Here is a 24,999-nt window from a genome sequence, read left to right as displayed (position 1 = left end):
GGGGGCACTGATGGGGAAGTGTGATATCAAATCGGCCTTTCGGCTTTTGCCCATTCACCCGGGGGATTTCGACTTGTTGGGTTTTCAGTTCGAGGGCGGGTTCTTTGTTGATAGGGCCTTGCCAATGGGTTGTTCTATATCCTGCTCGCTGTTTGAGAAGTTCAGTTCATTTTTGGAGTGGGCACATGTTAAAGGTACGGGCTTTGCGTCTGTCGTACATTATTTGGATGATTTTCTCTTCACGGGGCCGGCGGGCGCCGTCGATTGTCAGCAGGGAATGATGGGTTTCCAGGCTTTATGCGCGGATTTAGGCGTACCTTTGGCTCACGAAAAGACCGAGGGGCCTTCGACCAGACTGACATTTTTAGGCATCGAGGTGGACTCCGTTGCACAAACGTGTAGGCTACCCGATGACAAACTGACTAGACTCAAGGAAGCGGTGAGGGTTGCCCGAGCCGCAAAGAAGGTGACTCTGAGACAGGTTCAGGAGCTGGCTGGCCTGTTGAATTTTGCTTGTCGTGTGATTGCGCCAGGAAGGGCCTTTATGTTTAGACTGTACAGGGCAACGGTTGGTGTGACAAAACCGCACCACAGGATCAGGTTATCGAAGAGTGTTAGGGAGGACCTCGTGGTGTGGCAAGGGTTTCTGGACGGGTACAACGGTGTGTCATTGTGGAGACAGGATATGCTGCTGAAAGCGGACTTTCAAGTGAAGTCCGATGCGGCGGGCACGACCGGTTTTGGTGTGGTGTGGCAGAACAAATGGTTTCGGGCTGACTGGCCGCAGGAGTGGCACGGAGAGGCCATCTGTAGGGATTTGACATTTTTGGAGCTATTCCCAATTGTCGTGGCCATTGAGCTGTGGGCATCCAGTTTTGCCGGTAGGACGGTCCACTTTTGGTGTGACAATATGGCGGTAGTACACGTAGTGAATACACTCTCCTCTAGGAACGAACGGGTTATGGGTTTGGTCCGGCATATGGTAACGAGATGCCTTGCCAATAATATGCTTTTCCGGGCACATCATGTTCCAGGGGTAAGAAACGGGGTGGCTGACGCTCTGTCAAGGGGGCAGTTGGCTAGGTTCCGGCTGCTTGCCCCACAGGCCGAGGAGTACCCGGAAGCAGCCCCACAGCATCTGTGGCTGATTGGAGGGCCGACGTAAGCAAGGCCATGGATTTGTCCATAGCTCCCAGCACCAGGAGAGCATACCAGCGGGCAGGTAGGGAATTTTGGGCTTTTCGTCATGATAGGAGATACGATCAGCTTTGGCCGGCCCCGGTCGAACACCTGCTCGAATTTTGCGCGCTTAACCGCCGCCGTGGGTTGTCTGCCCGGACGATTAGGGGCAAGTTGGCAGGCCTGGCCTTCGTAGCCAAGTCTCGGGGTTTTTCGGACACCACAGGGGATTTCAGGATTAGGAAGACATTGGAGGGGTGGATCAGGGAGAAAGGTCCGGCCCAGGGTGACAGCAGGCGTCCCCTAAAGCTCACCCACTTGATGGGGCTTTACGAGCTGTGGGGTCGGCTCTGCCGCTCTGAGTATGAGGCATCACTGTACCACGCGGTGGCGGTGACCTTGTTTTTCGGGGCTTTTCGGGTTAGCGAGGTTCTAGCAGCTTCCCGAGCCGATAGCTCCGGCCAGGCGTTCACCACAAGGGATATCAAGTTAGGTCGTAGCTCGGTGTCCTTGAGGCTTCGACGGTCCAAGACCGACCAGAGGGGTAGAGGTGTGACGGTCCAACTTTCCCGGGCTAACAACCGGCGGGTGTGCCCGGTGGCAGCTCTGGTGGCGTTTTGGGCCCACAGGGGTGAAGAGCCGGGTTTTTTTGTTTTGTCATGTGTCCGGTGAACCCCTGACCAGGTACCAGTTCTGGGCTGTCACGTCCAAGGCGCTGGCGAGACTGGGCTTGGACCCCAGACGTTACGGGACTCACTCATTCAGAATAGGTGCAGCGTCGTTGGCAGCAGTCGAAGGTTTCAGCAGGCTGGATATAAAGACAGTGGGCCGCTGGAGATCTGGGGCCTTCCGGACGTACATCCGCCCCTAGGTGAGTGGGGCGGGGCGGGGGGGTTGTGCTGGGCCGCCAGTCTGATGCTGCTCTGCTTCCTCCCTTTCTCTAGCCCGACGACTTGACTGGCGCCGCAGAATCTTGATATGTGGCCACAGCATGGTGTACTGGGCCGAGCGGAGGGCCCGTGAGACGACGCCCGGCATGAATTTGGAGATTGATCGAGCGGTGGTTCAGTGGCTGGGCCGTCGAGGCCTACGTTGGCGTGAAGTTCTTCCCCTGTTGTTCAACAGCGGGAAGGTGCGAGGGGTGCCGGGCTGTTTGGTCTTGCACGTTGGTGGGAACGATCTGGGAGCGATGACAGGTGTAGAGCTGCTGTGGCACATTTGGGAGAGTTTGCAAGTGATCTGGGAGCGGTGGCCAGATACGTGTGTGTGGTGGTCCAACATCCTGCCCAGGAGGAGTTGGCGGCAGGCTAGAAGCCCTAGCGCAGTGGATAAGGCTAGGAAAAGGGTAAACAGAGCGGTTAAGAAGTGGGTGATTCAGGCGGGGGGTGGAGTGATAGACCATCCAGACATCAGGGCATCCCTCATAGACTTGTACAGACAGGACGGTGTACACTTGACCGACAGTGGGAACGATAAATTTATAGCCGACCTGCAGAGGTGCCTGCACATATATGTGCAGGGGGGGGAGCAGGGGGAATAAATTAAAATTTCACCCCCTGCTGTGGCCGATAGGGGGCGGAAAATAAAATAAATAGCAACTGGTGAGCTCCTTTTGGGGCACTTCTACTGAGGTGAGGGGCGAGCTCCTTCTCGGATTACAGGGCTCGACCGGCCTGGGTTCGGGGAGTGAGTCGCTCCTGTGGCTCGCTTGCTGGAGTTTAACATAGACCAGTAGCGAGCCATCCCACACGCCAGGTGTGGCGTAGTAAGGGTGCAGGGGGTAGGTGTAGTTTACCATGACCCGCACCCAGTTTCAAGGCGTTTTCGCCCCAGGGTTGCTCTGTCTGAATTGGCTACGTTATTCCGCCCCCATTTGATTTTGCACCCTGCAGGTCATGTGGGGTTATTGGTTTAAATAAGTTAATAAGTTAAGAAGTTAAGTTGTTTGAATAAAAAGTGACCCCGTTATACCCACACCTTGTGTCCGACTATTACTCCGCCTGCGCCGCAATTCCCACAGCCGACTTACCGGCCGGTGGGGTTTGCGGCGATCGGCGGGGATGGAGGCCGCCATGTTGGGGGGCGGAGTCACGGCACCCACGTTGGGGTGCCGTGACCACGTGGTGCGGTGCGCGGGCACCGATTGGCCGGGCGAGCGAGGCAGCCCTATAAGAGGGGGCTGCCTTGTGGCGCAGCAGTCTCGCCCGGAGCATCGTGAGGCACCCACCCACCCTCCCTCTGTTACAGGGTGCATATGATGGGTCGCCCTCCAGGGGGCCGAGTAGGAATTTTTTGCAGTCGCAGCAGAATTGGACGAGCTGCGATTGTTTTTTCGCCTACTCCACTCTGTGCGTGGGAGTGTGGTTAGGGGGTGGCCCCACCATCTAGTGCCCCCCCCCTTAGGGTCATTGGGGGGGGAGGGGTGGCCGATAGGGGGCGGAAAATAAAATAAATAGCAACTGGTGAGCTCCTTTTGGGGCACTTCTACTGAGGTGAGGGGCGTGCTCCTTCTCGGATTACAGGGCTCGACCGGCCTGGGTTCGGGGAGTGAGTCGCTCCTGTGGCTCGCTTGCTGGAGTTTAACATAGACCAGTAGCGAGCCATCCCACACGCCAGGTGTGGCGTAGTAAGGGTGCAGGGGGTAGGTGTAGTTTACCATGACCCGCACCCAGTTTCAAGGAGTTTTCGCCCCAGGGTTGCTCTGTCTGAATTGGCTACGTTATTCCGCCCCCATTTGATTTTGCACCCTGCAGGTCATGTGGGGTTATTGGTTTAAATAAGTTAATAAGTTAAGAAGTTAAGTTGTTTGAATAAAAAGTGACCCCGTTATACCCACACCTTGTGTCCGACTATTACTCCGCCTGCGCCGCAATACCAATGTCTGCTCTCATTACCAGCACCAAAAAACTAGAAGATAGGAGAATGAAGAAAATGTAGCTTGCCATCACTATGTAAGACAGTGCTTAATCCTGCTTCTTGTCTGAGCAGAGAACATATAAGCTTTGACTGTGTTTTGATCACTGGGTATTATCCAGAGGTGGGTTCCTGCTGGTTCTATAGAACCGGTAGTGGGAATTTCCTCCCACTCGCCAAATTGGCAGCAATGGCTGACTGAACATGCCCCTGACCCGGCTTTAAATCCCTCCACCGGAGCCAAATTTATGTGAAAATAACACTCAACACATGACAAAGTCTGCACATGCATCAACCAGTTTGACCTGGGTGTGATGGGGGCACGCATAATGAGCATGTACAAAACGCACACTTGCAGCGCAACCCCAAACCAGTAGGGAAAGTAAGTTGAGCCTACCTCTGGTGCTATCTACTGTATATCAATCAGTTATTTTAACTTTACCTGGATGTCAGTGTTTATCTTTTCTGAGCCCCACAGGGCAAATTGTATGGGAAAAGGAATTATCTAGAACAGTTACTTAAATTTTCTAAAGTTAAACAAATCCAAGTATACCTGAAATTTTTGGGGTGAGATGAGGGAGAGATGTCTTTATCTCCCCATTTATCTTTCCTGAGAAATCTAGGATCATACAGTATGTTACAATTGTAAATGAAGGAAGATATCTGCTAGTACAGGCAGAGCTAGTCAATGCTCACCCCTTGAAATTCAGTGAACCTAAATACATCACCTATCATGTAGACATTGTACTGTTTAAAGCCATTGTCTACATTTAAAAAAAAACCTTATAGAATGAAACGGAGTCAGCTTTAGTGACTAAGGTAAGACTGGGAATTTTAGTTCCACTTTAGCACAAACCCAGCTGGGTGATTTTGGGACAGTAACTTTCTCTCTCTCGCAACCGTAGGAAGTTGGCAGTGACAAACCATTTCTGTAAACCTTGCAAAGAAAATTGCAGGCAACTGTGCAGGGAATCTCCAGGAATCAGCACTTGCAGCGCAGGCGGAGTAATAGTCGGACACAAGGTGTGGGTATAATGGGGTCACTTTTATTCAAACAACTCAACTTAACTTCTTTAACCGATTAACTTATTTAAACACTTAACCCCACGTGACCTGCAGGGTGCATAAATCAAATGGGGGCGGAATTAACTTTTAAGCCAATTCAACAGAGCAACACTCGGGCGAAAGCTCCTTAAAACTGGGTGCGGGTCCTGGTAAACTACACCTGCCCCCTGCACCGTAACCACGCCCCCCATGGCGTGTGGGATGGCTCGCTACTGGTCTATGTTAATCACCAGCAAGCGAGCCACAGGAGCGACCCCCTCCCCGAACCCAAGCCGGTCGAGCCCTGTAATCCGAGAAGGAGCTCGCCCCTCACCTCAGTAGAGGTGCCCCTAAAGGAGATCACCAGTTGCTATTTACTTCATTTTCCGCCCCCTATCGGCCACAGAAGGGGGTGAAATTTTAATTTATTCCCCCTGCTCCCCCCCCTGCACATATATGTGCAGGCACCTCTGCAGGTCCGCTATAAACTTATCGTTCCCTTTGTCAGACAAGTGTACCCCGTCCTGTCTATACAAGTCTATTAGGGATGCCCTTATCTCAGGATGGTCTATCACTCCACCCCCGGCCTGAACTACCCACTTCTTAACCGCTCTGTTTACTCCTTAGGGATTCTAGCATGCCGCCAACACCTCCTTGGCAGGATGTTGGACCACCACACGCACGTGTCTGGCCACCGCTCCCAGATCACTTGCAAGCCCTCCCAGATGTGCCACAGCAGATCGACACCTGTCATCGATCCCAGATCGTTACCACCAACGTGCAATACCAAACAGCCCGGCACCCCTTGCACCTTCCCGCTGTTGAATAACAGGGGAAGAACCTCACGCCACCGTAGGCCTCGACGGCCCAGCCACTGAACAACCACTCGATGATCCATCTCCAACTGCGTGCCGGGCGTCGTCTCGCGGGCCCTCCTCTCGGCCCAGCACACCATGCTGTGGCCACATATCAGGATTCTGCGGCGCCTGCCCTGTATTCGGTCTAGAGGAAGGGAGGAAACAAAGCAGCATCAAAAGTGGCGGCACCGACAGGACCCCTCCCCGCCCCACTCACCTAAGGGCGGATGTACGTCCGGAAGGCCCCAGATCTCCAGCGGCCCACTGTCTTTATATCCAGCCTGCTGAAACCTTCGACTGCTGCCAACGACGCTGCACCTATCCTAAAGGAGTGAGTCCCGTAACGTCTGGGATCCAAGCCCAGCCTGGCCAGCGCCTTGGACGTGACAGCCCAAAATTGGTACCTGGTAAGAGGTTCGCCAGACACATGACAAAAAAGAAAGCCCGGCTCTTTGCCCCTATGGGCCCAATACGCCACCAGAGCCGCCACCGGGCACACCCTCCGGTTGTTAGCCCGGGAAAGTCTGACCGTCACACCTCGACCCCTTTGGTCGGTCTTGGACCGTCTAAGCCTCAGGGACACCGAGCCCCTCCGTAATTTGATATCCCTGGTGGTAAAAGCCTGGCCGGAGCTATCGGCTCGGGAAGCTGCAAGAACCTCACTGACCCGAAAAGCCCCGAAAAACAAAGTCACCGCAGCCGCGTGGTACAGTGTTGCCTCATACTCAGATCGGCAGAGCCGGCCCCACAGCTCATAAAGCCCCATCAGGTGGGCGAGCTTTATGGGACGCCTACTGTCACCCTGGACCTGGCCTTTCTCCCTGATCCAACCCTCCAGTGTCTTCCTAATCCTGAAATCCCCTGTGGTGTCAGAAAAGCCCCGCGACTTGGCTGCGAAGGCCAAGCCAGCAAGCTTGCCCCTAATCGTCCGGGCCGACAACCCACGGCGCCTGCTAAGTGCGCAGAATTCGAGCAGGTGTTCCACCGGGGCAGGCCAAAGCTGCTCGTATCTCCTATCATGACGAAAAGCCCAAAATTCCCTACCTGCCCGCTGGTATGATCTCCTGGTGCTGGGGCTATGGACAAATCCATGGCCTTGCTTACGTCGGCCCTCCAATCAGCCACAGATGCTGTGGGGCTGCTTCCGGGTGTTCCTCGGCCTGTGGGGCAAGCAGCCGGAACCTAGCCAACTGCCCCCTTGACAGTGCATCCGCCACCCCGTTTCTAACCCCGGGAACGTGGTGGGCCCGGAAAAGCATGTTATTGGCTAGGCATCTCGTTACCATATGCCGGACCAAACCCATCACCCGTTCATTCCTAGAGGAGAGTGTGTTCACTACGTGTACCACCGCCATGTTGTCACACCAAAAGTGGACCGTTCTCCCGGCAAAACTGGTGGACCACAGCTCGATGGCCACGACAATTGGGAATAGCTCCAAAAACGTCAAATCCCTACAGACAGCTTTGCCGCGCCACTCCTGCGGCCAGTCAGCCCGAAACCATTTGTCCTGCCATACCACACCAAAACCGGTTGTGCCCGCCGCGTCGGACTTCACCTGAAAGTCCGCTTTCAGCAGCATATCCTGTCTCCACAATGACACACCGTTGTACACGTCCAGAAACCTTTGCCACACCCCGAGGTCCTCCCTAACGCTCCTCGACAACCTTATCCTGTGGTGCGGTTTCGTCAAGCCAACCGTCGCCCGATACAATCTAAACATAAAAGCCCTACCTGGCGCTATCACTCGACAAGCAAAATTTAACAGGCCAGCCAGCTCCTGAACCTGCTTAAGAGTCACTTTCTTGGCGGCTCGGGCACCCCTCACCGCATCCTTGAGTCTCGTCAGTTTATCATCGGGTAGCCTACACGTTTGCGCAACGGAGTCCACCTCGATGCCTAAAAATGTCAGTCTGGTCGAAGGCCCCTCGGTTTTTTCGTGAGCCAACGGTACGCCTAAATCCAAGCATAAATCCTGAAAACCTGTCATTCCCCGCTGACAGTCGTCGGAACCCGCCGGTCCGGCGAAAAGAAAGTCATCCAAATAGTGCACCACAGACTCAATCCCCGTACCTTTAACATGTGCCCACTCCAAAAATGAACTAAACTTCTCGAACAGGGAGCAGGACACTGAACAACCCATCGGCAGGGCCCTATCAACAAAGAACCCGCCCTCAAACTGAAAACCTAACAGGTCAAAATCCCCCGGGTGAATAGGCAAAAGCCGAAAGGCCGATTTGATATCACATTTTCCCATCAACGCTCCTACTCCGCACGCCCGGACCATCGCGACGGCCGTCTCGAATGGTGTGTAGCGTACCGAGCACAGCTCCTCGGGAATGTGATCGTTTACCGATTCACCCGGAGGAAAAGACAGGTGATGTATGAGCCGGAACTCCCCCGCAGCTCTCTTGGGCACCACCCCGAGTGGGGACACCTGCAGTAAGGGAAGGGGGGGCTCCGAAAAGGGGCCCAACACCCGACCCTCGCGCACCTCCCTCATAATTTTGTCCCGCACTACGTGACCCATACCTGCCACAGACCTCAAATTATCCGCCAGGCAGGCCCTACGAGGCCCCCTGTATGGGATCCTGAAGCCCTCGGAAAAACCTGCGAGCAGAAAATCAGCGCTCTTCTTGGGGCGGTAGCCGGTGAGCCAGTCCTTCAATCTGTCCAACCTAACGGGGGTTGGGCCCCTTACTTTGAGCTCCTCCCGGCTGGGGTTTGGCTGGGGCCCCGGCGTCTTTGGAGCCGGCCCCTCCCCTTCCCTTGTAACAAGCGGAGGTCGGGTGCCGGCCATTGCACAAGGCGCAGGCGTGGCGAAAACGGCAATATGACCTTGAACAGGCCCCCCTGGCGCCGTACTCGTAACAGTACGGCGGGCCCCGAAAGGACGAACCCGCTGCGCTACACTGGCCGGAGGCCGGGGTCCCCGTACCCACCACCGGGCGGGGAAGAGTAGCCTCCTTGCCAGGCGTCAAAAGTAAATGACCAGTGGGAGTCCGCCCACTGGCCGGGGTCGATGCTTGTTGCGTGGCCTGAAGCCACAAATCATTATGCCTCATATCCCAAGGCCAATGTCTATTGTGGGCGGCGAACCTACGAAAGGTCTCGTCATATTGCTTCCAAGCCTCGCCCCCAAACTCCTGATAAGCCTTCAGAATCATGTTCATGTACAAGATGAGCTCATGGGTCTTATGGACGTCATCTTCCACAACCACAGAGTGGTAGGCCAAAAATGCATACGCCCACGCCAGTATGCCTTTGTCCATCTTGGTGTCCTTTGGGTCATCTGACCCCTTCTTGCCCTCCTTATCCCTATCCTTTTTAGACTTTTCCGGTAGTAAAATCTGAAAAATGTCAACATAAGCGCTACGCCAAATCTTACGCTTGAGGGCCTGGGACATGTGCATACTGAGCGGAGTGTCCGGGAGGCCAGGTGCGAAAGGGTTATCGCTGTCAAAAGAGGTGCTGGTGGACCCAGAGGTGGTCGACCCCGAGCTATCCTTTGAGGTATCCCTCTTCCGCTTGTGCCTCCTGGCCAACTCCCTTCTACGCCCCCTCCTCCAAACCTGAGCAGCCGTGCGCGAGCGCCAGGTCCTGTGAGCCACCCGTGTCGTGCGCTTGGTAGCCCGTAGCCTGCCACGTGGCCCCCTCGGGAGGGACCACCGGTGCCTAGGCACAGGGCACTCACCCCAGTGAGAAGAGTCATCGTCTGCGTCCTCGGAGCCGGACACCGTCCGTCTGGCCTTCCTCCGCTTGCTTTTCTTTTTTGCGCGCCGATCCCCACGCGCTCTCTGCGGGCCCTCTGCCGACTCCGATGAGCTCCGAGACCCCTCTGCGCTGGCAACGCGCGAGGCTCGGCCCCGCCGGGACCTGCCTCGCTTCCTTGGCCTCTCATCAAGTTTCTCAAGCAAGGAAGACAGAAGATGTGAGGAAACCGAAAGTGAATCCCCCACCTCCTGCTCCCTCCTGGCAGGCCTAGCAGCGGGGGCCTCTGCCTCAGACAGACCTGTTTCAGATCCGCTGAGGGCCCCCTCCTCCGCCCCAGTAGCCTCACCTGACCCCCCCAGTGCCTCCACAGGTAGGGCCCGGCCCTGGCGGCGGCCCCTCGCCCCTAATGAGGCTCCCCTTCGGCCCAATGCGCGCCCCCGGGGGCTCACCTCCCCCCTGGGGCTGCCCTCATCAACTGGCCTCCTGGCCAGCCTTGCCCCCGGAGCCTCACTCCACGCTCGCTTGGGGGCCCGCGTTCTACCGGTGCGGCGGGGCTCGATGGGGGGGTGCCTGGCCCTCCGGTCTGCCCCCCCGTAGCCCGCCGCCGGGCCCCCGAACGGCTTCTCCCTCCCCCCGCCATGTACCGCAGCTCAAATGCGCCTCCAAACCCTGGGCGGGGGTGTCGCCGAAGCGAACTGAGCCTCCAGCCGCCGCTCGCGGCTCTTCTGGCCTCAAAAGGCCGAGTGTCCCTCGTCGATCGGCTGCTTCGCCGGCCTCCGGGCCTATGACGCAGCAGCCCGAGCCGGCAGCAGCAGCAGCCTTGCCTCACGCTGATCCGGGCGAGACTGCTGCGCCACAAGGCAGCCCCCTTATATAGGGCTGCCTGGCTCGCCCGGCCAATCGGTGCACACGCACCTCACCACGTCATCACGGCACCCCTTACAGCGTGGGTGCCGTGGCTCCGCCCCCAACATGGCGGCCTCCTCTCCTGCCGATCGCCGCAAACCCCATCGGCCGGTAAGTCGGCCGTGAGAATAACGTGAAGGCACAACACAATTATAATGGAGTAGAACATATAACTCTGAAACATATAGTTGCTTTGCAGCCCCTTGAGTCTATTTACATTATGAAAGAAACTGAAAATATATTTTCACACATTCTTCTCAGAGCTATATTTCCTTTCTGTTCTCCAGCCTTGGATAAATTTTACATTTGAGCATTTTTTTTTTCATGAAAAGAAATGCTGTCTAGGCAGAGGATGCTTGAATTCAAATAGCTACATCTAGCTGTCAAATTGAATATTAGTCAATAATTCCAAACAGGTAATCTTTCTGTTGCTAAGTTAAAAAAAAGATAAGCCAGTATAGTGATGAGCTCAGAATGCTCCTCCCTTCTGGTCTGACTTAAGCAATGCAGTAATAACCCTCATGAGTAGACTCATATTTCTACACCTATCTGCAGTAGGCTAGACTGAGGTCAGCTGTCTGGGAAAGAGAATTATATTTTTCAACACAGATAAGATACAACAGCAAGAATGATATTAGGAAGCTAATAATGCACAGCAATATCAGATGCCTGAAGTCTAAGGGTCCTACAATTTATTTATTTATTGGATTTGTATGCCGCCCCTCTCCAGAGACATTACAATGGGTAATGTGACAATGCAAAATGAGTAGACCAGAATTTATTGTGTAATTTTTGTTCTGGAATTTGCAAGATTAGAGCTAGCTTAAGAGCAAAAATACTTTTAGATCATAATCACCCAATACAAATCTTTGGAGAGGGGCGGCATACAAATCTAAATAATAAATAAATAAAAATAAATAATTCACCAGTGATTAAATAGGCACTGTAAGGTGGCAATGGCTTTTTGTTTGTATTCTGACATCAGATGCAAGCACATTTATAAAGGGAATTTACCATAAAAAATAACTGATTACCATTACAGTTTTTTTCCAGTATGTTTCAAATCAACACCTTTCACATGTCAGGGAGGTTGTAGTTCAGGGATGGGTTCTAACTTACCTTGCTGCGAGTTGGCTTCTTCTCGTGCCACGTGGCTTTCCTGCATGAGAGTGTGTGCATTGTGTACCATGTGGCCACACCGCACAAGTGTGTGCATGTGCAGTGCCAAAAAGCAAGCTTCTGCCTGTGTGCAGAAGCTAAAAACAAAATGGCGGCACCTTTGGCACCACCATTAGAGCCATCTGGGGAAGTAGCCAAGTGGCGATTGGGGAATTCTATAGAACTCGTCCAAACTGGGAGCAACCCACCTCTGTTGTAGTTGTTCTATGATTAAATTCCAATTAAATCCTCTAGACTGGTACATGTACTTTTTTTCAACTTTGAAACTTTCATTCAGTTTCTAAATATCATTAAAGCTCTTCTGGTATTATGATAAAAGTACTTAAAAGAGAGAAAGAGTGAGAAAACCCCAAAACACATACTTTGGTTTAGATTTTAGCTGGAAGGTGGCAGGAGCCAGAAAACCTTCTTTAGTCTGTCTTGAATTTCAAATGTTGTAGGTATTTGAAGGCCAAAGGATACTGCCATTGGGCCCTCTCAGCTTTTCTTTAGTGTACCATTAAACTTCGCAAAAACAAACAAAACCCTTCTGTCTATCTGCCCAGTTCCCAATCAATTCAAGAACAGCAGAGTATGGAGATGGCTTGTGTATTCTTTTCAGGACAATCTTCATTAGTAACTTCCATTTTTGAAACATTTGGTGCAAACTCTTTCAAGCCCATGATTCCCATTCCAGGAGACTATAGAGTCTTAGTGTGGTTGGTCACAAGTTAGCCAGAGGTTTAGGGTTTGGCATTTTAATCTACTCATCCAATCCTTGTCTATACAAATTCCCTACATTTTTCCTGTTATCTTTCTTGTGTTTTTGGTGCCAAGGATTACTTGGTTCTTCTCTTACAATGACAAGTAAGGACTTTGCTTCCTTTCCCCCTTATTCATATAGAGCAAGGATATATTTTGGAATTGTTAGCAGATTAGGCCTTAAAATAGTCTGTAAGATTATCAGCAATAAACAACAACAACTTGATTGGAGCCAGAACAAATATTAAACTATATTTAATTTAAATCAAATTTAATTTATTAATTTGATATAATTTAAATTTAAACAAGGACCAGATGGATTACATCCCTGAGTTCTAAAGGTACTGACAGTTGTGATCTTGGAATCATTAAATTATATCTTTCAAAGATCCTGAAGTACTAGAGAACTACCAGAGGCCTGGAAAAGAGCTGATCTTCAAAAAAAGCAGGGGAAAGCATCATGGGAATTACAGACCAATCAGCCTGACATTAATTTCTGGGAAGATCCTGGAAAATATAAGCAAGCAACAGATCTGCAAATACCTAGAAGCAAGCAAAGTTATAACCAGCAGCAAACATGGGTTTGTCAAAAACAGATCATGCCAAACAAATATTATTTAATTCCTTGGCAAAATAACTAAATTAGTGGACTGGAAAAGTGCTGTGGACATAGTATACTTGGATTTCAATAAAGCATTTGACAGTAGATCATGATCTACTTTTTAGTAAATTGGAAAAACGTATGATAGACAGCATCACTATTGGCTGTATTCATAGTTGGATGAAAAACCACAATATGTAATCCTTAATGGAACTACATCTACATTTATTTATTTATTAATTAGATGCCGCTCCTCTCCTTAGACTCGGAGGGAAGTAATCTACATGGAGGGAAGTAAGCAATGGGGTACCCCAAGGGTCTGTTTAAAACCCAGTGCTATTCAATATTTTCATAAAAAATGTAGATGAGGATATAGAAGGGGAAATCATCACATTTACAGATGATGCCAAGATGGCAGAAATAACTAATACTCAGAAGATAGGCTCAAGATCTAGATGGATTTCAAAGGACTTGAACACTGGACCCTAGCAAAATGAAACAATAACAAAACAAAATTACACTTAGGCAAGAAAAATCAAATTCACAGATATAAAATTGGTGGAACCTGTCTCAATAGCAAGTAATTGCAAGATAGCTGCTGGAAGTCCTAAATTAATGTATAATCATTTAAATATGAACCAGCACTGTGCAGCCATCACACTGTGCAGCCATCACAAAAAAAATCTTAGGCTTCATTAACAGAGGAATAGAATCAAGATCATATGAACTATTAATAAGGCTTGTCAAAAACAGATCATGCCAAACAAATATTATTTAATTCTTTGGCAAAATAACTAAATTAGTGGACTGGAAAAGTGCTGTGGACATAGTATACTTGGATTTCAATAAAGCATTATAATGCCTTGGTAAGAACCCGCTAGGAAGGTTGCATCCAGTTTTTGCTGTCACAATTTTTTTTTTAAAAAAAGTTGAGACTTTGCAAAAAGTCCAAAAAAGAGCAACAAAGATGATTAAGGAGCTGAAGGCTAAAACATATGAAGAATGGTTGCAGGAATTGGGTATGTCTAGTCTAGTGAAAAGAAGGGTGTGTGTGCCAACCTATTTTCCTAAGCACCAAAAGGCAAGACAAGCAATGAATGGAAACTAAAGAAGGAAAGAAGCCACCTAAAACTAAGAAATTTATTGACGTCAGAACAATTAACTAGTGGAACAGCTTACCTTCAGAAGTTTTGGTATTAAACACTGGATGTTTTTAAGAAGAAATTGAACATCCATTTATCTGAAGCAGAGTTGGATTCCTAAAACCTCCAACGTCCCTTACAATGGTGTTATTGTGTTATATTCTGTTATAAATAAAAATAAGTAACTATGTACAGTTAATACTATAGGTATTCACACAATTACATACTTCCTCTTCTAGTACATTAAAAATAATCATTTGATGGCAACTTAAGAACCATCTTTCAGCTGTGGCAAGGGGGGCGTTTGCCCAGGTTCGCCTGGTGCATCAGTTGCGGCCCTATCTGGACCGGGACTCATTGCTCACAGTCACTCATGCCCTCATCACCTCGAGGTTCAACTACTGTAACGCTCTCTACATGGGGCTACCTTTGAAAAGTGTTCGGAAACTTCAGATCGTGCAGAATGCAGCTGCGAGAGCAGTCATGGGCTTACCTAGGTATGCCCATGTTTCGCCATCATTCCACAGTCTGCATTGGTTGCCGATCAATTTCCGGTCACAATTCAAAGTGTTGGTTATGACCTTTAAAGCCCTTCATGGCATTGGACCAGAATACCTCCGAGACCGCCTCCTGCCGCACGAATCCCAGCGACCGATTAGGTCCCACAGAGTGGGCCTTCTCCGGGTCCCGTCAACTAAACAATGTTGGTTGGCGGGCCCCAGGGAAAGAGCCTTCTCTGTGGCGGCCCCGACTCTCTGGAACCAACTCCCCCCGGAGATTAGAACTGCCCCTACTCTCCCTGCCTTCCGTAAAGTTCTTAAAACCCACCTCTGTCGTCAGGCATGGGGGAACTGAAACATCTCCCCCGGGCATATACAATTTATGTATGGTATGTTTGTGTGTGTGCTTGTTAGTATATTGGGGTTCTTTTTAAACTTTTTTAAATATTTTAATTTATTTGGATTTGTTACGATTTGTTTATGCCTTGTTGTGAGCCGCCCCGAGTCCGCGGAGAGGGGCGGCATACAAATCTAAATAATAAATAAATAAATAAATAAATAATTTTTGTCTTCTGCATGTAGCCCTGAACCTCAATGCTTTTCAGGTGGATTGTAATTACAACTCTCACCATTTCTTATTTGTTAGCTGGACATTATAGTACTTTAGCTCAAGTGGCTCAAAGTAGTGATAGACTGTATTTTAGCTGATTCATATAAATGCATGAGATGGTAGACTGCATGAGAGATTTTCAGTGATCAATCACAGATACACTATATTTAAATTGTCTGTCTAGTTGCTCTTTCCTTCCTATAGTTCTGTATCTTATACGGCAATTTAGAAAGAGGAAAAGAAAATGTCTTTGTTATTGATATTTGACTATACTATTTGCATTTATTCCTTCGTGGAATCATTTCTTAATGTAATGCTTTTTTTGGGGGGGGGGATGTTGTCCTCATTATTTTGTCTTTTGCTAGTTCTGCTAATCTTCTTTCGGCATGCTGAGAGCTGTTGTCTGTAAGGTGATTTGTTGAGTCAAAATTCCGCAGAGAAAAAGTTGGCATCAAAGCATGAGTAATTTGAGTAAGAAGTACAAAAGCAGGCACACCCAGGATCTCTACCCATTTATTAAGCATTCTTGACACACCCAAGAAAGGAGAAAATCCCCAGATAATCCTTCAGATTTTATACGCCTAAGGACACAAACTGATTTTGTGACACCACCTCCAAATAACGAAGGTTTATATCCTGTTTTTCATTTTAAGAATTAAAATCTTTATAAATGTGTAGCTGGTTCACCTGTAATAAACTAAGGGGTGGGCAGGAGGGCTCTTTTTCAAGCATCAGCAGAGGAAAAAACGTCCAAATGGTAAAAAATTTGGAAAAATTCCAAAAAAAAGAAAGAAGATGGTGCCCATGGACTGGCACTGACAAAATTGGATCCGTGATGCTATTGTGATGCCACTAGCAGGTCGCTATCAGTTCCTCTGATCTGAACCCAGAGGAACCCACCCTCCAAAAAGCTGAACAGTGCTTTACAGCCCTTTCTAAGAATTTTAGAGTCAGTAATTTCCCATAACAATCTGGGTCCCCATTATAGTTATAGTTCTATATCAGCAGCATAATGGGAGGCTCAAGGCAAGCAAACAGATGCTCATGGCATTGCCATCTATGCCTCACTCCTGAGAATCCAAACTACATTCCCATCCCTTTGGACTCAACATTTGGAAGCTAGCGCCCATTGCTGATGCTGTTCGTAGTAGACATTAGCTAATCAGTCTAGTTCTGCAATTTGATGTTCTTAAAACATATTGGACTTCTACTTTGATTACTGTTTGGACCAGTTCCCATAAAAGTCCATGGTGGTTAATGAATGTGGAAGTTAGTTCAAGTTCGACTGGAAGACATCAATTTGATTAAGGCTTGTTATTTTTATTTTCTGGACGTAGTGTGTTCATCTCTTCAGTAATTTCTCTTAGTAGTAGTAATATCTGTGAAAGCCATAGATGTGTAAACTTTAGTGTGGAAGGTATTGTTTATATCTATACTTATATCTATCAACGTATCTATAGCTATATCTAGTTCCTATCCTAAAGGATATATGTGATTAAGCTATATAATATGCATGAAATAGCAGTGTAATGGCTGAATTTTATTTTATTTGATAATATCTGTAATTCTTTTGTTTGAAAACTTGTCATATGAATTGGAATTCTACTAATATATAAATTTATTGTGTATATATGTTTTTATTCCTGGGTGAAAGGTGCCCAGGTTGTGATTTGCTTTCCTTGAGTAGATCCCTCTATTGAAAGATCACATCCTGTTTTTCCATTTCTTTCTGTTCCCTTTGTGTACCCGTTTCACTCAGAGAAAAGATTTATTTTGGCTAATGGCTTTCTCTGCTATATGCAATAAAACAATAAAAGTCAAATAAATAAATTAAATTAAATATCAAAACTGTTCTCATAGATTTTTCAAAGTGATTGAAATGTGTTTTCTTGAATGTATAATCACAAAGATCTCTCCTTCCACACTGCAGTGAGCTAACTCAAGCTCATTGTCTAGGCTCTATAATGAATTTTACAGTACAAGGGTGTGTCTGTCTGAAAAGGTCCTTGAATCACTCCTTATATCATTATTACTACACCCACAGGAATTTACATCCCCAGGTAAGATGTGTTTAAAACGGAGAGTGAGAGACTGCAGTTAAAGAAGTCAGGCAACGGATAACAGTTGACCCCTGCACAAAACAGAAGGAAAAAGACAAAATAGTGCAGGTATGTTTTATGTAGCATAATGTTGGTAACTGTAAATAGTCCCCTCTATCAAGCATTGAGGGTAAACTGGTAAAGCATTTCTGAATCTTAGCTGGGAGTTTATTGATAAATATCAAGAAGGCTACTGATTCATGGTTATAAGGATTTAGTAACAAATTTTCATTGGTTTCATTGGTTTGGAATCATTTATGTTAAAAGATTTGCGGCTTTTGGGAAAGATAAAGGAGAGGTTGTTACCCAGAGTGAAACAGATATTTTAAAAGAGAACCTAAAAGTAGGGATTAAACCACATGTTCCAGGTAAAGTTTTAAAAAGCTTCCTGCTTGCTTTAGAAAGTTACATTTTACTGTAATTTGTTTGATCTCGTTGTTCTTATACCAGGTGCTTCAAAGGTAAAAAAAAATCTCTGATTTTTTAGACGTTTAGTACTGTTTAGTACTTGGAAATAACAGATTGAATCTTGGTTAATGTTTGGTGCTTTGCAGTTGATTAATGCTTTGAAAATGGTGGATACTTCGAAGAAAGTGCTATGTTTGTAAGAATTCCACATACCCCAGATTGGAAATAAATGGGCAAAAGTTTAATGGAGAAAAAATGGTAAGAGATAGAGGACACATATGAGAATAATGTTCTAGAATTGTCCTCCCCCCCCCCCCCCTTGGCAAGAAAGACTGAAAGGCTATTATTATTTTTTATGCCTTTGTGTCAGCGCTGATTCTTGGCAACTGCCTGGACTAGACTGTGTGTATTTCTGGCCTGGGTTTGCATGGGTTAGACATAAAAATAACACCTGGTATAGCATGTGCTTTTTTTCTGGACCATGGATCAGTCAACCATCAGTTTATATCAATGGATTATAAGACATCTTGACGTCTGTGCTGTTAGTAAAAAACCATTCCAGAACTGATCAGAGTTTTCAGTGTCATCATTAAGCCAATGATGTTTAGATCTATTAGTCTTGATGAAAATTCATGGCCTATCATGACAGAATGCCTCAGTATAGCAGCGTTTCATCTTCTATATGAACAAGACAGAACATATTAATTATAATACTGTTTATTTATAATGCCCTTTTACCAAAGGTCATAACAACAGGCCATATACAATATATGAGACAGACAATAGTACTTATTAGGTTAACAAATATCCCCTCCCTCCCCCACACCCCGCAATTCCCCACATCCCGCATTATACAATTGATAGAGACAATTGATGAAGACAGAGAAAATTGATTGATTGATTTTATTTTATTTATTTATTAGATTTGTATGCCGCCCCTCTCCGTAGACTCGGGGCGGCTCACAACAATAACAAAGACAATGTAAGAACAAATCTAATAATTTAAAAAACACTAAAAAGCCCATTATTAAAAGCAAACATACACACATACATACCATGTATAAACTGTGTAGGCCTGGGGGAGATGTCTCAGTTCCCCCATGCCTGACGGCAGAGATGGGTCTTAAGAACTTTATGAAAGGCAAGGAGGGTGGGGGCAGTTCTAATCTCCGGGGGGAGCTGGTTCCAGAGGGTTGGGGCCACCACAGAGAAGTCTCTTGTCCTGGGTCCCGCCATATGACATTGTTTAGTCGACGGGACCCGGAGAAAGCCAATTCTGTGGGACCTAACCGGTCGCTGGGATTCGTGCGGCAGAAGGCAGTCCCGGAGATATTCTGGTCTGATACCATGAAGGGCTTTATAGGTCATAACCAACACTTTGAATTGTGACCGGAAATTGATCGGCAACCAATGCAGATTGCGGAGTGTTGGTGTAACATGGGCATACCTTGGGAAGCCCATGATTGCTCTCGCAGCTGCATTCTGCACGATCTGAAGTTTCTGAACACTTTTCAAAGGTAGCCCCATGATAAAGACAGACAGACTGTTTTAAATATTAAAACAGTTAACAATCACAAGCCCAGGATATAGAATGTTGACACCAGGGGTGGGCTACTGCCTGGACGGGGGGAATGCAGTGGGGTAGCAAAAATGGAGCTCCAACCCAGAGTACCCAATTTTCACTGAAAGATGTTAAAAGAAAATGCATAAGCCACGCCCACAGCGTGGTAGTAAAAATTTTGGTAGCTCTTCACTGGTTGACACAGACACCCGCCTCACGGCTAGGGAACAACCTCACTCCTATAGATAAATATCTAAGGAGGACAATGATGGTGCAAAATATCTCTTTGTTATAAATAGTCCCCCTTTATTTCTAGGAGGCTCCCGGATTGTTGTTCTGCTTGTACTTTTGGGGTCGTCATGTCACCAATGATCAGCTGCTTTTGTACCTGCTTATTGATCTTACAATAAATCATATCCCTGTTCATAGGATCTGGGGAGCAGGGTTGAAAGTGGTGACCCTGGCTTTATTGTGTATGCTTGGCTTCTTTCATGTTTAGATTTGGTACTATACAGTTCATCTCTGTTGCTCTGGTTGCCAAGTACTGAACATGCAAGTCACCTGATCCCAGAGTATGGTAGTGGGGAAACGCGACTGCTAGAATTTTGAATCCAGGGTCTGTTGTAACTTCAGCCAGTCATAAATTAAGAATTAAGGTCTATCTGTAATCCCTTTCGCCAATACTTTCTCTTCTTAGGACTGTTTATTATTTACAACAAGAATAATAAAATTACAAAACAATGCTAATTGCCATATCCATGTTATCACTTTTGTCATTGAATATGTTTTATATCCATTTAAGGTAACTCTTGAATGTTGTGAACCTCATCATTATGTGGATATTTCTTCTTCTGGGTAAGTGTTTTCTATGTATGCAAGCAAAAAATATTAGATGGACTTTATAAGGTAGATCCAGGCAATAGTTAATATCTTCTATTAATGCTGGTTGATCTCAAGAGACCAGCCTTGGATCTGTTTATATTGAATAATTATCCTATATTCAACTTTCCTTTGTTGAGACTTGAGAGCATAGCGGGATAATACAGAGAACACTGGGAGAAGCAGATTATTTCAAGATGTGATGGAATGTACATCTGGAGAAAGAGGGAGGGAGAGAGAGGTGGGGGCGTGACCATGAGCACCAGGGAAGAAATAGTGTATTCCAAAGAGGAGTTCAAATGGAGAGACTTTACAGTCCTAAGATGCATGGAGGGAAGGGAAGAAGAGATTCATGATAGCCACACCCAAGAATCTCTCAGGGTATATATAGTAGGTTAGAAGCATTAGTGGGTTCTAAAACCCTTTACTACCGGTTCACAAACACAGGCAATGCTCCTGTGCATGTGCAGAGGCATCCCGGGTGGGTGGGCGGAGCTTCCTGCTGCCAGAGCTGCCAGTTCTTAAAACTAGGCTGAACCAGGAGAACCCACCGCTGGTTAGAAAGTTATGGTTTAGTTTAGCAAGATCTATCCATTAGGAACAAGCAATTAAAAAAAAAAAATCAGTTGGATTTCATTGTGTTGTCTTTGGGCATGGGCCTGACACAAGCTTTGTAGATGTGCCCATAGTAAAAAGAATAACTGGCTAACAAAAATTGAACAAATATAATAATAATAATAATAATAATAATAATAATAATAATAATAATAATAATAATACTGAATTATTTAAACTGAATCTTCAAGACACTGAATAAGACTCAACAGACTGCCCAAATTTGAGTCTTCGGAGAAGCGCAGCATACAAATCTAATTTATTATTATTCGACATCGCAATCCCAGGAGACAGAAGAATTGAAGAGAAGCAGCTAGAGAAATTAGTGAAATATGAAAATCGAGCTGCAACGACGCTGGCATTAGCCAGTGAAAGTGGTCCCAGTGGTACTTGGCACGCTGGGCGCAGTGCCAAAGGATCTCAGCAGACATTTGAAAACCATCGGAATTGACAAAATCTCCATCTGTCAATTGCAAAAGGCCGCTTTGCTGGGATCTGCAAACATAATTCGCCGCTATATCATGCAGTCCTAGGTGCTTGGGAAGCGCCTGACTGGTGATGAAATACGAAATCCAGCATAGTGATCTCGTTTGCTGTGTTGTATTGACATAATAATAATAATAATAATAATAATAATAATAATAATAATAATTTTAAAAAAACCCCAACCTTTCACACCACCCAGAACAATCCTATCACAGGGCCGCCCTTTCCTCCTGGTGCAGCACCTGAGAGAAAAGCCAGGTCTTCAGGGCCTTGCAGATTGTAAGGAGTGTAGGGGTCCTCCCCATACCAGGAAGAACTATTTAAGATAGTTGATCCAGCTACAGAAATGATTGACATCCTAGGTCTCACTAGATGACAACATTTAAGAGTGGGGACCTAGAGTGAACCCACCTTATCCAATATAGTGGAACCAGTTTATTTCTTAAGGGAGCTGTAGTCACACAGGTAACCTGGCTGCATGCCATTTGTTTTTAGCAAATATATATATTGTCACAATAAAGACATTTTGTTAAGGAATAGTTCTAGTTCCAGATTCAAATGATTTTTTTAATGTTTTCTAGGTTTGTGTCTTTTGCACCACAGTGGTACCTCTACCTAAGAACGCCTCTACTTACAAACTTTTCTAGATAAGGACAGGGTGTTCAAGATTTTTTTTGCCTCTTCTCAAGAACCATTTTCCATACATACCCGAGTCTCCAAAACCTAACTAGAAAAGGCAGGGTGAAGCCTCTGTGGGACCTCTCTAGGAATCTCCTGGGAGGAAACAGGGCCGGAAAAGTCAGGGAGAAGCCTCTGTGGGGCCTCTCTAGGAATCTCCTCGGAGGAAGCAGGGCTGGAAAAGGTGGGGAGAAGCTTCCATGGGGACTCTCTAGTAATCCTCTGGGAGGAAGCAGGGCCTCCACCCTCCCTGTGGTTTCCCCAAACGCACACATTATTTGCTTTTGCATTGATTCCTATGAGAAAAATTGCTTTTTCTTACAAATGTTTCTACTTAAGAACCTGGTCACGGAACGAATTAAGTTCGTAAATAGAGGTACCACTATATTTTTTTTAAAGGGAATTTAGGATTAATGAAATAACATTGCATGTTGTTGATGTCTGTAATAGGAGAAAATTAAGTCACTTGTTGGATGAGTGAATAATATTTAGCAGGTCTTTACTGCTTTGACAACTATTGTGCTGTTTAGCATATATGGTTTATCTAATCTTTATGACAGTGCTGTAAGGTAAAGCCATAGAATTAGCCACACATTGCAACTTAGCAAGTTGGGGCTAACAATAGGAAGCTCCACAGGGTTCTTACTTCTAATCAGATACACACAGAGGATTAAGGTCTCAATGACTTTTGTATGGCCATTTAATAGCTGGTTTATTGTAGAAGTGAAATTCAAAGCAGAAGTTTCTTAATTCTGTATACAGTCACTTAACTTGAAAGCTATTTTTATTTTGTTTTACTTTTTTTGAAGCTGCTCAATATAGATGCTTCACTTACCACAAAAAGGGGGAGTGTTTCAATTCTCTTTTGTCTTAATGAATGCTATTGTTAAAGTCAATTCTGAATTTCTTTCTAGCTTTTCCACATCTCCTGGTTGCACAAAGAAGCTGTCTGCATGGGGCCTGCTACCCACCTGTGCAGGATCTTCTTATAGGAAGAATCCATTATTTGAAGGCCTCCTCCACCTGTGGACTTACCCAACCTGAAACTTCCTGTGTTCCATATGGAGAAGTATGTATGACCCAAGTATTATTCATTCAGGAAGGACATGACTTTTGTAAATTAATGGCATTGGTTTTGTGGTTGACGATTAACAGAAAAGGGATTAGACTTGCCTATGTTTGATTCCAAATAGTCACCTATTTGAATTTAAAGCCAGAATTTTAAAGTAGAGTTATTATATTCACTAAAGAAATAAATTTGAGAGACCACCTAACTTTAGTGAAATTTATTTCTATATTTTGGGTGTCCCAACAGACGTTATTTTCTCGACCTTCAACACAACCTGTATAAGAGTGACTTCTTTGAATAAACAGTGATGTTTTACATGTTTTCTTTCAAATCAGCTTTTGCAAGCCACAGTAACTAGAGAACAAATGGATTTAATGTCAACTCTTTTCATAACTTTTTCCTGTTGACCTTGTTTGTTGAATATCTAATTTCTTATTCATTAATTCTTATTTTCAAAATTTCCAAAAATCAAGATGTTTCTGGTAGCATGGCTAAGAAATAAGTTAAAGCTTATGTTTTAAATAAATTTTGCTATTCTGAAAATATGCTTCCAGACTTCTTGATTTTTGACCATCGTAAGCTAACATGGCCCTTACACAAGGACAATTTCCTTTTCTTACACATGTTTTAAGAAGCAGAAGGAGGTCAAGCTATTCTTCCTCCCCCACTATCCCATTTTATAATTCCAGGTTAAGGCATTTCCTGCCTTTAGCAAATTTCAGATTATGATGACTCTTGTAAAATATATCTTTTCTTTTATGTATACTGAGAGCATATGCATCAATGACAAATTCCTTGTGTGTCCAATCACACTTCTCCAATAAAGGATTCTATTCTATTCTATTCTACTCTATTCTATTCTATTCTTGGCAGTCAGGATTCAGACCCGGCTACAGCACGGAAACTGCTTTGGTCGCGCTGATGGATGATCTCTGGCGGGCCCGGGACAGGGGTCTATCCTCTGTCCTGGTGCTTCTTGACCTCTCAGCGGCTTTCAATACCATCAATCATGGTCTTCTTCTGTGCCGGCTGGAGGGGTTGGAAGTGGGAGGCAGCGTTTTACGGTGGTTCTCCTCCTACCTCTCTGGTCAGTCACAGTCAGTGTTAGTGGGGGGGCAGAGGTCGTCTCCAAGGTCCCTACCTTGCGGGGTTCCTCAGGGGTCGGTTCTCTCCCCTCTGCTGTTTAATATCAACATGAAACCGCTGGGTGAGATCATCCAAGGGCATGGGGTGAGTTACCATCAGTACGCTGGCAACCCCAACAGCCTCCAGACACCAGCACATCACATCCACTGCTTCGTTGACTGGACATGGGGTGGAGATGTACAACTGGGTATCATCCGCGTACTGATAATACCTCACCCCATGCCCTTGGATGATCTCACCCAGCGGTTTCATGTAGATATTAAATAGCAGGGGGGAGAGGACTGACCCCTGAGGCACTCCACAAGGGAGAAGCCTAGAGGTCAACTTCTGACCCCCCCACTAACACCGACTGCAACTGACCGAAGAGGTAGGAGGAGAACCACTGAAGAACAGTGCCTCCCACTCCCAACCCCTCCAGCCGGTGCAGAAGGATACCATGGTCAATAGTATCGAAAGCCACTGACAGATCGAGAAGCACCAGGACAGAGGATAAGCCCCTGTCCTGGGCCCACATGAGATCATCCATCAACGCGACCAAGGCAGTTTCCATGCTGTAGCTGGGCCTGAATCCTGACTGCTGAGGGCCTAGATAATCAGCTTCTTCCAAGGACCGCTGGAGCTGAAGTGCCACCACCTTCTCAACAACCTCGAGGAGGGGGCGTACAAGTGCCTCC

The 24,999-nt window shown here is 46.6% G+C and overlaps 1 protein-coding gene across 1 annotated transcript in view; it reads left to right on the top strand.

Annotated features, from left to right (window-relative positions):
• The first annotated feature begins 17,418 nt into the window (after positions 1 to 17,418).
• Positions 17,419 to 24,999, top strand: part of LAMB3 (laminin subunit beta 3) — a 75,612-nt gene continuing 68,031 nt past the window's right edge. Inside the window, exons 1-3 of the mRNA XM_070745597.1 lie at positions 17,419 to 17,552; positions 20,255 to 20,307; positions 23,025 to 23,179. Coding sequence (XP_070601698.1) covers positions 20,286 to 20,307; positions 23,025 to 23,179 — 177 coding nt within the window. The 5' untranslated portion in view covers positions 17,419 to 17,552; positions 20,255 to 20,285. The remainder of the gene's footprint in view (positions 17,553 to 20,254; positions 20,308 to 23,024; positions 23,180 to 24,999) is intronic.

Source organism: Erythrolamprus reginae, chromosome 3 (assembly GCF_031021105.1).
Source record: "Erythrolamprus reginae isolate rEryReg1 chromosome 3, rEryReg1.hap1, whole genome shotgun sequence".
NCBI lineage: Eukaryota > Metazoa > Chordata > Lepidosauria > Squamata > Dipsadidae > Erythrolamprus > Erythrolamprus reginae.
This window is presented reverse-complemented; position numbering and strand designations above follow the sequence as displayed.